This window comes from Homarus americanus, unplaced genomic scaffold (genome assembly GCF_018991925.1).
Source record: "Homarus americanus isolate GMGI-L3 unplaced genomic scaffold, GMGI_Hamer_2.0 scaffold39675, whole genome shotgun sequence".
Taxonomy (NCBI): domain Eukaryota; kingdom Metazoa; phylum Arthropoda; class Malacostraca; order Decapoda; family Nephropidae; genus Homarus; species Homarus americanus.
The window spans coordinates 13430195-13445982 of record NW_024736071.1 but is presented as its reverse complement, the minus strand read 5'-3'; the positions used below and the strand labels follow the sequence as shown (position 1 = coordinate 13445982).

General features: G+C 39.9%; 1 protein-coding gene across 2 annotated transcripts in view; it reads left to right on the top strand.

Moving 5' to 3' along the window:
* LOC121871802 (YEATS domain-containing protein 2-like) overlaps window positions 1-15196 on the top strand; it is a 124782-nt gene extending 109586 nt beyond the window's left edge. For both annotated transcript variants that reach the window (XM_042374301.1, XM_042374300.1), the window contains exon 12: window positions 12429-15196. In XM_042374301.1, coding sequence (XP_042230235.1) covers window positions 12429-12650 — 222 coding nt within the window. In that variant the 3' untranslated portion in view covers window positions 12651-15196. The remainder of the gene's footprint in view (window positions 1-12428) is intronic.
* The last annotated feature ends 592 nt before the right edge of the window (window positions 15197-15788 follow it).

The following is a 15788-nucleotide window of genomic DNA, read 5'->3' as shown; positions in this document are numbered from 1 at the left end:
ATTTTGCAGGTAGGCTCTAAATTCCTCCTAGTGATTTGGGATGCTCTCTGCAAGATTTTTGCCAATTCAGTATTAATAAAATAGTCATTGAAGTGGTTGGTAATGAGGGAATGTTCCGTTGCATCTGAATCATTTATCACACAAGCTGAGTGGGGGCCGAAGGTTGAGTTTTCCTGTTCTGAATAGAATTTATGATATTCCAGGTTTTCTTACTGTTGCCTGATGCTGTCTGGAGCTTATTTGTAAAATAGCTACGCCTGGCATTTCTAACTGCTTGAGTTGCTCTATTTCTGACACTTCAGTAAGCATCACTGAAAGTTATGGGTCTTTTTGCAAATTTCCTTTGGAGTTTGTGTTTTTCTTTTATCATTGCCTTGATTTCACTTGTGATACAGTATAGGGTTTGTAAATAGATACAGTTTTCACTGACTTAGTCTTCAGGGGGAAGCATTTATCAAAGCAAGCATTGAAGATGCAAGAGAAGTTGCAGCAGTTCACATTAGGGTTGTCGGAGGCATAGACAAGATCCCACTTAGCATTCAGTAAGTTGTTTTCTAAAAGGAGCATGTTGTCGGCGCAGTAATCTCTGTATTTTATTGGGACTCTACTAGACCTATCAGATCTTGTGACCGATTTATACATGGTAACAACTAGAAAGTGATCTGCGATATTGTTATAAATTATTCCACTTGCCCAAGAGTCCTTTACAACAAGGGTTTTATGACTGATCGTCACATGTTTCCCTTGTCTCCTGGCTTCTTTAAACTGGTCCATTTGCTGTTGTGACTTATTTATTGGTATTATTTTTTTTTATTCCTCACATTTACTGGTACTGTATATATTGTTTTAAGAAAACTGTGGCTACAGGAGGAAAATCCGCAAAAAAAAGTTTTTTTCTAAATACTCCCTGCTAAAATGGGGGGGGGGGGTGCATCTTATATGGCCATGCGTCTTATATTACGTAAAATACGGTACTTTCATAACTGAACGTAGGTAGTGAGGTGCGCCATACTGATACTATACATATGAAGGCAGGACTCGGGCTGAGAGTCTGAGACTGTGAGACACATGCACAGACATTCAACCATATGTATTCCCTTAGCCGGAATCCCTCAAACTTGGAACTCTCCGATAGCGTGAATTGAAATTTTCTCGGAAAATCGTTCCCAAAACCGTAATTTTCCGGAAAATTTCGGCTTTGGGAACAATTTCCCGAGGGGCACATTTTCCGGAAAAATCCCAATATATTTTCCCAATACCCAGAAAATTCTGGGGATGGGGGAGTTTTTTCCAGGTTTGAGAGATGAAAATCAGGTTCATTTTCTGGAAATTCCGAGAAAATTTTTCCATTGCCCGGAAAATTCCGGGGATGAGTGATTTTTTTTTCCGGCTTTGAGAGAGTGGTCTCGTTACCTGGAATTCTCTCATTCCCGGAAGTCCTCTGCACCAATTGTGCCGGCTAACATGGATATCACTGTACAGGTAGTCCCCGACTTACGACTGCTTGGACTTACGTCCATCGGTACTTACGACCTGCTCTGACCTTACGTCCGTCGGGACATACGACCGCGGCAGTCGTGACCAAAAATATTTTCAAATGTCGCGGGCATTTTCTATACCGAAACGTTTCTGTCCCGGGCGAGAGCGTTGCGGGCTCTGGTCGCCGCGTGGGTACACTCATTCAGTGGAGCGCTATGTTGGTGCTTGGCTATCGTATCCTATACTGATCGCGCTGTGAACTTTTGTTAGTATCACATTTAATTGACTTTATAATGACTGGAAAGCGTAAAAGTGAGAGTGCTGGTGGTTCTCCAAAGAAAAGGAGACAGGCAATTACTTTTGAGATGAAAATGAAGATAATAACTCAGCATGAGAATGGAAAAACTGTAGCAACAATCTCAAGTGACCTAGGTTTCTCACACTCAACCATATCCACTATTCTGAAGGACAAGGAACGTATCGTGATGTAGTGAAAGGAACAATACCTATAAAGGGAACTATAATTTCAAAGAAAAGACAAGGTCCTATTCACGATGTGGAAAAATTATTGGTGATATGAATAGAAGACCAGATACAGAAGCGTGTACCCTTAAGCCTTCTAACCATACAGGCTAAAGCAAGAAGCCTGTTCCAAAGCCTGAAGGAGCAGGCAGGAGATGAATGTGATCAAACCTTCAGAGGACGTCATGGGTGGTTTGATAAATTTAAATAATGCTACAGTCTACACAATGTTAAGGTGAGTGGAGAGGCAGCTAGTGCTGATGTTGGTGCTGCCAAAGCTTTTAAGGAGGAGTTAGATAAAGTGATTGTGGAAAGGAATTATTTGCCTGAGCAAACATTCAATATGGATGAGACTGGATTATTGTGGAAGCGCATGCCTGAGCGGACATACAGTTTCAAAGGAGTTAATGAAAATGAAGTTATTTCGGATATTAGTAACAAGATAGTGGAGTTAGGTAAACAGCTGGAGATAGAAATTGATAATGAAGATGTTGAACAGTTTGTTGAAAGTGTAGCAGAAGAGCTCAGTAACGAGAATCTTATTGAACTAGATGCACAGAAAATTGCAGAGGAAGAAGAGAGACAAATGTAGAAGAAGAACCTGCACCCCCAAAAAGTTTTCAGTGAAACAAATGGTAGGCATTTGCTACAATTAATAAAGAAATGCAAATGTTTGATGGCATGGATCAAAATTATGAGCGTTATGCCAAAGTTGACAGAATGATCCAAGATGCACTTGCTTGCTACAGAGAAATTTATTATGAAAAGAAAAAACAAACTGTGCAGTCTAAATTGGACATTTATTTTAAGAAGTCCCCCAGTGCTGTTTCCTCACGCCCCACCAGTGCTGCCTCTTCACTCCCTCAAGATGATCCAAAACCTTCAACCAGCAAGTTTCCACAGTACAGTATTACCCCGCCTAACGCGGTTTCACTTAACGCGTTTTATCATATACGCGGTGTCTCGCCAGAGCTGAACTTTCACTTAACACGGATTTTTTCCACATATACGCCGTGAGTGTCCGGCTCCAGACGCTATTTTTAGATTTGCGCCCCACCCGCCACCCTGCCTGACTGCCTGTTTTAGCTCATAAAATTCATACAAATTACCCGGCCAGAATATAATTTACATTGCTGGAATTCTTATAATTTGGTGATAATTTTGAATATAAACATCATATATTTTGCATTAGACATACAAATTTTAGATAAAATGTTTACTCTTGAGTAAATATGTTATCTTTTGTGCAAAATATATGAAATTTATATTCAAAATATTCCTGGTCTTACAAGGAATCCAGCAATGTCAATTATATTATCCTAACTTTAGTTTGAGGTATTATTTATTACAAAAAAGTTAAGTATTCTGGTTTTCCCACACATCTCCTTGGGACGGTTGGTGGGGGGTGGGGGGGAGGGAGGGACCGACCGACCATCTGTTACCCTGTGAAGAATATTTTTTTTATTTTTATTAACTGAAGATATTTGTTTTAGCTCATAAAATTCATACAAATTACCCGGTCAGAATATAATTTACATTGCTGGAATTCTTATAATTTGATGATCATTTTGAATATAAACATCATATATTTTGCATTAGACATACAAATTTTAGATAAAATGTTCACTCTTGAGTAAATATGTTATCTTTTGTGCAAAATATATGACATTTATATTCAAAATATTCCTGGTCTTACAAGGAATCCAGCAATGTCAATTATATTATCCTAACTTTAGTTTGAGGTATTATTTATTAAAATTTAGTGGTTTTCCCCCAAAAATTTCTCAGAGAGGGAAGAGCCGGCAGTGTAGTGTGAGAGGGGGAGGGAGTTGAGTCCATTATTTGAATGGACATTAACTTGGCGACTGTATTTCTCTATTTCTCTTAAGTATTAATTGTGTGCATGTACCATCATAAAATTAAGATGTTATTTTTACTACAACATAGTTATGTGTCTTCAAAAAGTGGAGTTTGGGGGTCGGGCCGGTTTCTATTGGAATTAATCCCATATGTTCTGTTGTTCACTTAACGAGGATTTCACTTAACACGGGACCCTCTGGGTTCTATTGACCGCGTTAAGTGGGGTACAACTGTACATAAACCTGTGTGATGAAAGCGACATTGATGACCCACCCAGCCCTGTCTCCTCCTCTGCTTCATCCAATTAATATATTCTCCATGTATCCTGTAAATAGAAAATTATGGGGGCCCCGTGCACATTCAGTTGACTACATTAAAGGTAAGTGCTCGGTCACACTATCCATTCCTCATTATTTATTACTTTTACTTTACTGTATTTCATTGTAGATTTTTTATTTATTTATTTATTTATTTTTTTTAAATTTTGATTTTTTTTTTTCCATCTATGTCGGACTTACGGCCAATCGGACTTACGACCTGGATTTGGGTCCCTAACCCCGTCATAAGTCAGGGAGCACCTGTATATATACACGATCCAGAGCACCTCAGAGAGTTAAAAAAAAAACAAGCAAATTCCGATACAGGTACTCCTCGACTTACAACCGACTCGACTTACGACCACCCAGACATACGACCGCCGCAGTCGTATAAAATATATTTCAAATTACGTATTTTCGAGTCCCGACGTTAGTGATCGAGCTGTATACTTACAAAATTTTCGTTTGTAATTCCCTTTAAAATGGCTGGCAAGCGTAAAAGTAAGAGTTCTCGTGGTGCTGAGAGGAAAAAGAGACACCCATTTTAGATTTTCTATGTATTATTTTCACATTTTCGCCTTACGACCAATTCGACTTACAATCTGGTCGTCGGTCCCTAACCCCATCGTAAGTTGAGGACTGACTGTATATTGAAGTTTGATTTATTGAGGTTTTACTGTATGGGTGTGTTTTTTATGTATGTATGTATGTGTTGGTGTTAAGGTGCAGGCATTGCTTTCTTCCTCTCACTTTCAGCTGCCAACGCTGGCTAGTCCTTGTGGTAAACAAGGAAGCAACCTTGCGCAAGTCTTCCCCTGCCAGTACACAGCCTATACACCATCAAGACTCCTGCTGTGCCTCGTCGTTACAACACATGGTAACTGGAAGCCACATAGGCCTAGGCTAGACCAGTAGGGGCTCATAGAGCAGCAGTGGGCCCCAGAGAGACAGTGCATAGGCCCACTGGCATGTAGACACATCCTGGTGCCTACCAACTGCTGCTTTGCGGATTATCCTCGGTAGGTATAAAGCTACGGAAGTAAACCTCAAACAAAAAATCTGTGGTGGAGCCCCAAATCAGGCAGACATGCTTACAGAGCTGCAACAAGATCCCCAATGGAGGTATAGGCGTAAGAGGTGACCAACATGGGAACCCAACGACTACACCAGCAGATGAAGGCAATGCATGATGGACAGGCTACTAAGGCGAAACCCAACAAACTGGGATATCAGCAGTCCATTGCAACTCTCTCTCTCTCTCTCGCTCTTCCCAGTCATTGCAATTACTTGCACCACTGGATCAGAAAAGAGGAGAGTCAAGATTTGTGGTTACAGCCTGTGCTCCCACCTCACCACATACATCAACTGACTCGCAGCCATTATCCAGCTCATCAAACCCCTATCACCCGAAATATCCTATGGCGTCAGAGGAATGGATACGAGGACAAACAGAGATGACTGCCGAGAGTCTCTAGTCACAACTCTGCACGTGGGCGGCATAGATAAGATGGTCGTTTATGCACTGGGATCTGGGCAGCAGTGCAATCTGGTCTTGTCTGTGCAACTGAGCAGTCCTTACCAAGAGCCACTCTGCTCACCCCACATGGGGAGGGGGCTAGAAAAGGTGCCCTAAACATAGCCTGCCTAAATAACCAACCTGACTGGGCAACCGCACCCAGTAAGGTCATTCTTATGCAGTTGAAAACATAATCACAATTGCAGATCAAAGCAAAAACAAACTAAACAACCTCTTATAGTCACTGCATGAAATGTCAGGACCCTTCTGGATGCTGGCACAAATGAGCTTCCTGTGTCACAGTCTCTCTTATGCTGTAACATAAATATAATGAGGATAGGGAAATAGAGCATTTACATAAAAAAGTATAATAAAAAATAATGGTTTCACACGTGCTGATAGCTTCCACAAAGTTTACATTAATATCAGTCTTATATCTTGATCCAACAATAGGCTCTCTCTCCGATTTACAAATATGCTTCACAAATAGATTACAATATCTTATGACTTCCAGAAAACAGTGGATTACCCTTACAACCTGTGGGTTTTTCACGATACAAAATACCATGTCCTTCACCAATAATACCCAGAGAGAGAGAGAGAGAGAGAGAGTTTCTTCTCCATGTTCCAAAACGATTTCACTAACTTATCCACATTTTGTTTACATTCTTCATTTAAACCACTGCAATATTCTCACATTGAAAATTGTTTCACAAAATCATATATTAATGTTCTTTAATCTTATCAGTTACTAAAACATATCACAAATCAGAATAAAAAAAACATATATCACAATCTTAAGAAGACTTTAACCTTCACAGTGATTATAGGGTGTCAAGAGAAAACGAGACACTTAATGGGATGACTGAGGAAAACATAAGTACAAAACACCTGAAAGAAGAACTGTACTTGTGGCAAGAGAGCTGTCTAGGTATAGCATCAACATAGCAGCCATTAGTGAGTCCCAGCTCCCAGACGAGGGTCAACTCACAGAACAAGGTTCCTAGTATAACTGCTTCTGGAAGGGTAAATCTGCTGAGAAGAGAAACGGCATTTGCGGAATTGGCTTTGCCATTCGCCAATCTATCCTACATAGTCTAATTGAAATGCCTGTTGACGCTTCGAGTCCCACTGAATCACTCACGTCATGCTTTCTTCATCAGTGCATACACTCCAACACTGGATGCAGAGTATGATGTCAAGGAGGCCTTTTATGCCGAGAAGATAAGGCTGTGCTCTTAGGTGACTTCAATTTCAGAGTTGCCAGAGATGCTGACATATGACAAGGGAATCATAGAGAGAAATGGAGTAGGCAAGTGTAATCCCAATGGCAAACTCCTCAGCAAGTCTGCTGCACACAACCTCACTCTCACCAACACCTTGTTTAGGCAGGCCGACAAGTTCAAGGGTTCTTGACAACACCCATGATCCAAACACTGGCAATTCATTGACTACATCATTGTCAGAGAAAGAGGTCGCCGGGATGTCCTCATCACCTGAGCCATGGGTGGCTCAGACCACTATGGTAAGATCATTTACTCATCAGAACCAGACTCTCCCTTCACCTCGTCCCAAAACGGTGAAGGCAACAAGCCTCTAGAAAGGGTTTTTAACACTAAGCATCTGGAGGATTCTGTGGTAGCACATGTTTTCAGAGAGCCGCTTAACAATGGGCTGATAAACAACCCAACAACAAATGGCCAAAACTCCTGTGCCGAATGGTTTCCATCAAAGCTGTCATCACAAAAACCTGCAATGAGACACTTGGCCTGATCAAAAGAAAACACCAAGATTGGTTTGACGAAAATAACCCGGAAATCAACGTACTAATCGATGATGAATGTGCTGCCGTAACTGACTGGTAGAACAACCCTCAGTCTCGGATCAAAGCTGATACCTTCCACAAAAAGAAAGCAGCAGCCCAGCGCGAACTTTGTAATCTAAAGAACTGATGGTTGAAAAATTCCGCCCAAAAAACTTTTGGTCCAACTACTCATGGTGTGGCCCCCTACGCTCATCCGACGGTAACTCCATCAGCGCTGAAAAGAACACTACCATTCACTGCTCAACCAAAACACCGATGTGGATGTCCTGACTACCCAGCAGGTTCCTCAGTACCCAGAACTGACCCACCTTAGCTATCCTCCATCCCTGGATGAGGTAGCTACTGCCATCAAGCAGATGAAAAATAACAAAGCCACAGGGCCTGATGGAATCCCATTCGAAGTGTATAAAGCAGGAGGTCCTCTGCTTACCAGCCGTCTCTACTCATTCCTGGATAATATATAGGAGAAGGAAGAAATCCTCTTAAGATCTTAAAGACACCTTGATCAAAAATATTTATAAGAATAAGAGAGACCGGTCAGACTGTGGTAACTACCGCGGGATCTCACTGCTGTCCGTAGCTGGCAAGATTATCTCCCGAGTCTTCCGAAACAGACTTCTTCCTGAGGCGGAAAACTTCCTCCCAGAATCTCAATGTGGCTTTAGACCATCACGTGGCACCACTGACATGATATTTGTTGCCCTCCAGATACAGGAAAAGTGCAGAGAACAACGCTGTGACTTAAACATGGACTTCATTGACCTTACTAAGGCATTTGATTCGGTCAACAGGGAAGCCCTCTGGTGGACCCTCAGTCATTTTGGCCATTGTGAGGCACTTCCACGATGGCATGAACGGCAGTGCCTTGCACAATGGCATCCAGTCTGAGTTCTTCCCCATCCAAACGGGGGTAAAACAAGGATGTGTACTGGCACCAACTCTCTCTTCCATTTTCTTGCCTGCCTTCCTTACTCGTGCTAGTGCCAATGTAGCCTGTGGGGTGGACATCCAGTACCGGATGAAGGGATTTTTCAACATAAGACGACTCCAGGCAGGAACAAATTACTGAACTTCAGTATGCAGACAACCTCACACTCGTTGTTCACACTGAATGTGACCTACAGGAGATCCTGCAGATGAGAATGCACACTTCGGCCTTGAAGTGATTACACATAAAAATCAGATTCTCTTTCAGCTTGCCCCTGGTTCAACCACACCTCCACCATCCACCCAGCTTAACCGTAGTACTCTTTCTAATGTTAACCACTTCCAGTACCTTGGCTCCCACCTGTCCACCACCGCGGACATCAATGAAGAGATTCAACATCAGATTAGATATGCAGTGCATCTGAAGCCTGTAGCAGACTACATGACTCCGTACCCATGTCTTCAGCTGTAGCGAGGTGAAATTATCTACAAAGCTGCACGTGTATCAAGCAGTGGTCCTCCCCACCCTGCTATCTGGCAGCAAGACATGGGTCACATACAGGAGGTACCTCAAGGCACTTGAAAACTTTCACCAACATAATCTATGTTCCATCCTCCTAGTTCGTTGGGAAGACAAGATAACAAACGCTAGTATTCTCGCTGACACCAACTGTAGGAGTATCAAGGCTACCATTATCCATGAACAACTACAGTACATTGGACTGGCAATGTTACACGCTTGGATGACAGTAGATTGCCAAAGCAGCTACTTTACAGTCACCTAACGAATAGTAAACATAATGCTGGCAGGGAACTGAAAAGGTACAAGGATAGTCTTAAGACAAACCTGAAAAAGTGCCAAATTAACCCCCTCACCTGGGAGACGATCACTCCACACCTTAACGCTTGGAGGAGCATCACACGAGAATGTGTCAGTACTTTCGAGTTAGCTCAAGTGCATACCAAGACAGACAAGCGCCAATGCTGGAAAGACGCTGCCGCCGCCCAACCCGCACTAGATGTAGCCCTCTACACGTGCAACATCTGTGGTTGACCCTGCTGGTCCTGTATCAGTCACTCGAGTCATCTCAGAAGGTTATATCCTCAATAACTTATAACAATAACTTATATCGTTACAGTACAGTACAGTCGACCCTCGTTAATTCGGACCCCTTTAATCCGGATTTCGGATAATTCGGACAAAATCTGAACTTTTTTTTTTAATAGATTTATAGGAATATTACCTATGCGGACCTTAAGCTAAAATGCTGGTTCACCCCTGCTGGGATAAAACACCAGCGTCTTTTGGTTAAATGTAACATCACCATTAGTGGGGGTGCAACTGTTAGCTTCAGACATGAAAAATATTTACCATTTACTGCCAGTTAACAATGGAAACAAAATATGTACCATTTAGTAATGAAAAGTTGTGCAGTTCCTTCAGCAAATGAAGCTCACCAACTTACAATAGGCTAAATTACCTAACAACATGTTTTCAGTAGCCTATGTTGAAGTTCTTAGCACAGGCTAACTTATCATATCATATACGGTATCACAGTTCTCATTGATCTACAAAAAATACCAGTAATAAAAACCTTTTCGATATTTCACACTTAATATAATACCCGGTAATCTACTTCAACCTCCTATTGTTTACAACGACGCATGACGCGCCACCAGCTGTTGAGTATCAATCAGCTAGACGGTACACGTGTTTTTTGAATCATTTTCAGTTAAAAAACTGTTACATCACATGTATATTTTACCTTAGCTGTGCCTGAATGAATATATTCTCGGAAATAAATAGTAGTTTTGCTGAAACGTGATGTATTTTAATGTAAAAGAGGATAAAACACATGACGAAAACAAAAGATTTTGCCTAACCTTCCGATGTTCAAGAGAAGTTACTCGTTTTTTTTAATAGTTTTTTGTTAAAATACTGTTATATTACAATGGTACAGTGAACCCTCACTTTACGCGGTTAATTCAACCCACGGTGGCCCGCGTAAAGTGAGAAACGCGTAAAGTGAACAACATAACATATGGGATTAATTGAAATAGAGACCGGGCCGACCCCCAAACTCCGCTTTTTCAGACACAATACCTACGTTGTAGTAAAAATAACTTCTTAATTTTATGATGGTATGCACACACAATTAATAATTAAGAGAAATATCAATAATATTAGGTTTTTTAACACTTACATTAGTAGAAAAGATGGCTGGGCACACGGGGATGGGGGGTTGGTTCCGAGGCAGAGGGCAGATTATTGGCCCTCACCTGTATCACTTGTATCAATTGTATCACTATCCACCACAGAGGCTTGCAGGGCCTCTTTGTCAAACCCCCAAAGTCCATATAAGTCCATATCCTCACTATAATTATCACTATCACTGACTTGGGCCGGCTGTGGTGGGTGGCGGGTGAAGAACTCGGTAATGTTTTGATGACTGGGCGACCTTGTGCGCACCCTGCTCGCGCCGCTCTCCGCGTAAAAGGGTACACACACCGCGGAAAGCATTCCGGTTTCGGCAGGGTGCCGCGTAAACGTGGAAATGCGTAAAGTGGGACCGCGTAAAGCGAGGGTTGACTGTATTCAATTCACACTGCGCTTGATATAATGCATTCACGGAAATGTAATATTTTTGCTGCAATGACGTACGTATTACAGTGGAAAGTGGGATAAAATTGTGACGAAAACAATGACTTTCGCTTTCTTTCGTTCAAAAGATGTTACCGTAATCGCTTTTCGATTGGTTTTCAGTTAAAAAACTGTTGTATTACAATAATATTCTATCCTAATTGACTTGAATAAATACTACGATACCATATTTCTGAATATTTTCATTAAAATCCATCCAAATCATTTTCCTTGTCATCGTCTGCAGCACCAAACAGCTTCTCCCAGTCCTCTCCTTGAACAGGGCTAGAGGGTACGTGTTTTTCGAATCGTTTTCAGTTAAAACACTGTTACATCACACGTATATTTTACCTAAACTGCGCCTGAATGAATATATTCTCGGAAATAAATAGTAGTTTTGCTGAGACGTGATGTATTTCAATGTAAAATAGGATAAAATACTTGACGAAATCAAAAGACTTTACCTAAGCTTCCAATGTTCTTGAGATGTTATTCATTTTTTCACTAGTTTTCGGTTAAAATACTGTTATATTACAATGATATTCTATTCATACTGTGCTTGATATAATACATTCACGGAAATGTAATATTTTTGCTGAAATTACGTATGTATTACAGTGGAAAGTGGGATAAAATTGTGACGAAAACAATGACTTTGAAATATAATGCAATATTAACCCCTAAATCGGTTAATTCGGACAATCGGCTAAAACGGACATCCCCCTATTAGTCCGAATTAACGAGGGTCGACTGTATATCATAACTGGATGATTGTCAAACTCGATTCCGAGTGAAAACAAAATAGTAGCAGTGGTTGTGTGTGTGTGTGTGTGTGTGTGTGTGTGTGTGTGTGTGTGTCTGTCTGTCTGTCTATGGGTGTGTATGAGATAGAGTTGTGTCTGACCAATTCATTTAGGTGGAAAATTCAACTTTTGTTATTTTTAAGGTCACAGATAGTTCTTATAAGTAATAGGTATATTTATGAACCCAAATGCTTATTGTGACACCAATAGGTAATTGCTCATCAATCCCACATGTGATAGAAATGATCACCAGCAAATAGAGGTGTGCAGGTGGTCTGAGAATTATATACTGTATTCAATGTATTTTCAATATTTAATCCCTTTTTTTATATTTTTTTTAACCTTTTATTTTTGTTGTTTATTAATATCTACAGCTTTGTTCAAAGATGACTGTGCAACTTTGAAAACAAACACTTTATAGATAAGTGTATTTTGCCATATAAGTCAGAACTCATGTTTTATTTTTGCCCAAGTTGAATGTGATAAACCCTGCTTGTCATTCATTCAACTAGTGAAGGACATATGTTTCTTCCAACAGGCGATGCTATGCCTAATGGAAGACCTGTTACGATCATCCCATTGTGAAGCTTGGGGAGATACTCTCCATCCCACCACAGATTCTACTTTAGTCCCTCCTCAGGAGATTACTCTACATCATGTCCTCAGTGCTCTCACTAATGCTCGGCCAGAATTTGATATTTTTACTGATTATGGATTGGGAACGCCAATAGAAACTACATGTATTAATAATGCACAATGAAAAGGTACTCTTTGTTCATTGAATGTGGGAAAGATATTCCATACTTATGGATGATACAGTTTTTTTGTTGATCTGCTTCTGTACTTCATGAAACCTGTGAATTATTAGGTTTGGTACAGCTATTACATATCACTGAAGATAAACTGATTGATTACCTGAATAATTTAAGTGATTAATGAACTTGCCTAAGGACAGCAATAATTATGGTACATAATTTTTTTATTTAGTAAGTGGCCTGTCTTGTTCACTTTTGCCATGCAGAAGAATTTAATAAGTGGTTGTTGGGCTGACCATAATTCTGTTGCCCATGTAGAGTCATACGGATGATGGTAGGCTGACAGAAGAATCAGTGCCCTACTTTATGGACAAGAGGCAAAGTTTATTCCATTTGAGTCAACTTTCCATGCAATAGGAATGGTGTGTTTGATATCAATGAATAGATGTGTTTATAAGGCTCCTCATATAATCAACTCTAAGTTGCTTTCATGACATAGTTCTCCATTCTGCTGCCTCATCGTCAATTTTAATGTGTTCTTAGCCACATATCTTCCTGTGTTAATATAAGCCACCATACATATGTGTTTGATGACATGAATTTCACTTAACCATGACATACTTGATGGTAATGTATCAGTTATTCCTTGCCATGACCAAAAAAATTTAATAAAATTTAACCCTGGCCATGATGATGTATGTCAAAAGACAAATTATTCTTGGTTATAACATATTTTTTATTAACTTAGATTAACCTTGGTCATAATGCATGTTTTCTGAGGTGGATTCATGCTAGTCATATTGTGTTTGCCACGCACCACATTACATATAAGTTTATGTTATTTATTACTTGTAATCCTGGCTCTGGTACATATGTGTTGGGTGATATGATTGAAGCTAGACAATAACATGCATCTTTAGTTACATAGATGAGGTTGGCCAGCAAATGGAACATGTAGGTATATGGTAATATATCATGCCTAATCATGGCATATGTATGATGATATGCCAGACCTCGTGATGGTTCATGTATGGTGGCAGGTCAGGCCTAGACACAGTGTGTATATGGTTATTTGTATGGTATATTTATAGAATATGACTTTTAATGTCTTGATAGAATTTTGGTCACAATTCATGCATGAGGTTTTTAATTCATAATTGTTGTTTTTTATGTAAAAACCTCACCACTGCTTATTCTGGCAAATGTTAATATGTTTTGACTTCCCAAAATAATTGTAAACAAACTTTTAAAGACCTGATGCAAAGTAGCTAATCTGTAGCTTCATTAATTATATTTTGTAATTAAATACTCTGGCTAACATCAGCATATAATAAGAGTATTCAGTGGCAGTTTAAAAAGTTGGTAAGTGATAGTATTATCTGATATGAGTTAAGCTGGAACTTAATTTGTAGACTACAGTACTTGTGGTGAGATACAGCTTGCCTTAATTTTATGTCAGTTTTACAGGTTCACTCTCGATTGTTTCTTATTGTAACTTAAACGCACATACAGTATTAATGTAATTGTGAAAAGGAAATTTTATAGCCAGGGCAGCTAAGAACTTGTTGTATGAGATGCTCTTGATTGTTGGTATGAATATAAATCATTAAATTCCAGAACTATCTGTGATATTGTAGATATGATTTTAAAAAGTTGTTTTGGAAATCTTTATAATAAATAAATAAAATCTCAGGGTGTAATTAAAGTTTCATTACTGCCCATGTTGAATGTAATTATTTGAAAAACTAACATGGGTCCAGATAGTGAAAATTCTTTGACATTCACTTGTTTCCCATTGGCCTTTGAGAAGTGATTTGTTAATCTGGACTAGTGTTTGTTACCACCTTAATGACATATAAGCTCAATATGTTTTGTATACAGAGGGTTTGGTTGCCTCTATTTTTCCCCATTGATATTGCTGATGTTCATTCTCTATACACTGCTGAGTGCTGTGCTGCATTTAGCTCATTGATGAATGATGAAACACTACCATACTTGTCAGTTTGCCTGAGTTCTACCATCCTTTCCATTGATGCTGCTGAGACATTGTACAAGATCTTAAGCACCTTAGATAGGCTGTGCAAGTTATCAGTGCCCAGCAACCCAGGCATGCCCAAAATAGGGGCCATGTAACCTAATAGTTTGAGAGGAAAATACAGTACCTAGATGAGAATTTGTCAGGTGCTGAGTGAACCCACCTCACTGCACATGTTTACCCAGGGAGGTCTATCAACAGGCTGCTTGTCAGCAGTGTACCAGGATTAATGATTCATGTCAGGTGCAGGCAATTTATCTCGACATTAAGCTGTAACCAGTTGGTGTCAAGTTCTCAACATTCCAAAGGAACCACCAAGTCGAGAGGTTGTAGACATGAGGTGACAGGAGTTATGACTTCACATGACGAGTGTTACTGTCACTGACACCAGATTATGGAGGGGAGGTAATAAGAGTAGATGATCACACCCTGCAGGTGTGAGGGGAAGTGACAGAGTTTTCACATCACATTAAGCCATTTATTGTGAGTTGATACACATTAAATTTAATGTTTCAAGTTGTTTATTTAACTTTTCCCGTACAAAAATCCCAGCAAGTAAATTTCCTCCAAAAATTTGTCAGGGGCAAGTAAAAAAGATATCCTGGCAAGTAAATTTAAAAAGTCACATGCCTGGGACAAGCAACTGTTCCACAAAATCCACACAGCCTGACTTTAGAGGTCTTACATTTAAGATAGACTTTCCCAATAATGAATAACAAAAGATTTTGGATTTCCTTCTCAGGTTAGTTAATTGGGCTCTTCCTTGCATCCTGTGCAAACTGAAATGCACTACAGGTGTCCAATAGAGAAACTTGCAGAGATAACAAAGGTTTAAGGGAAGGCATCAGCTGGTAAAGGTAATTTGTTGACTCATATGGATTACTGAATGAAATGTGGGTCATATTTTGCAGAACCTGGGAGAGAATTCAGAAGCAATTTAAAGACTCAATAGTGCAGGGGTTCCTAAACTTTTTCATATCAAGGACCCCCAAATATGATGAACCCCAGTCGAGGACCCCCAACTAAAAAAATAAATAATTATCCACCCTGTACATGTAATATTTACTTATTCTTACTTGAAGTAATTAGTAATTAATAAGACCATTTT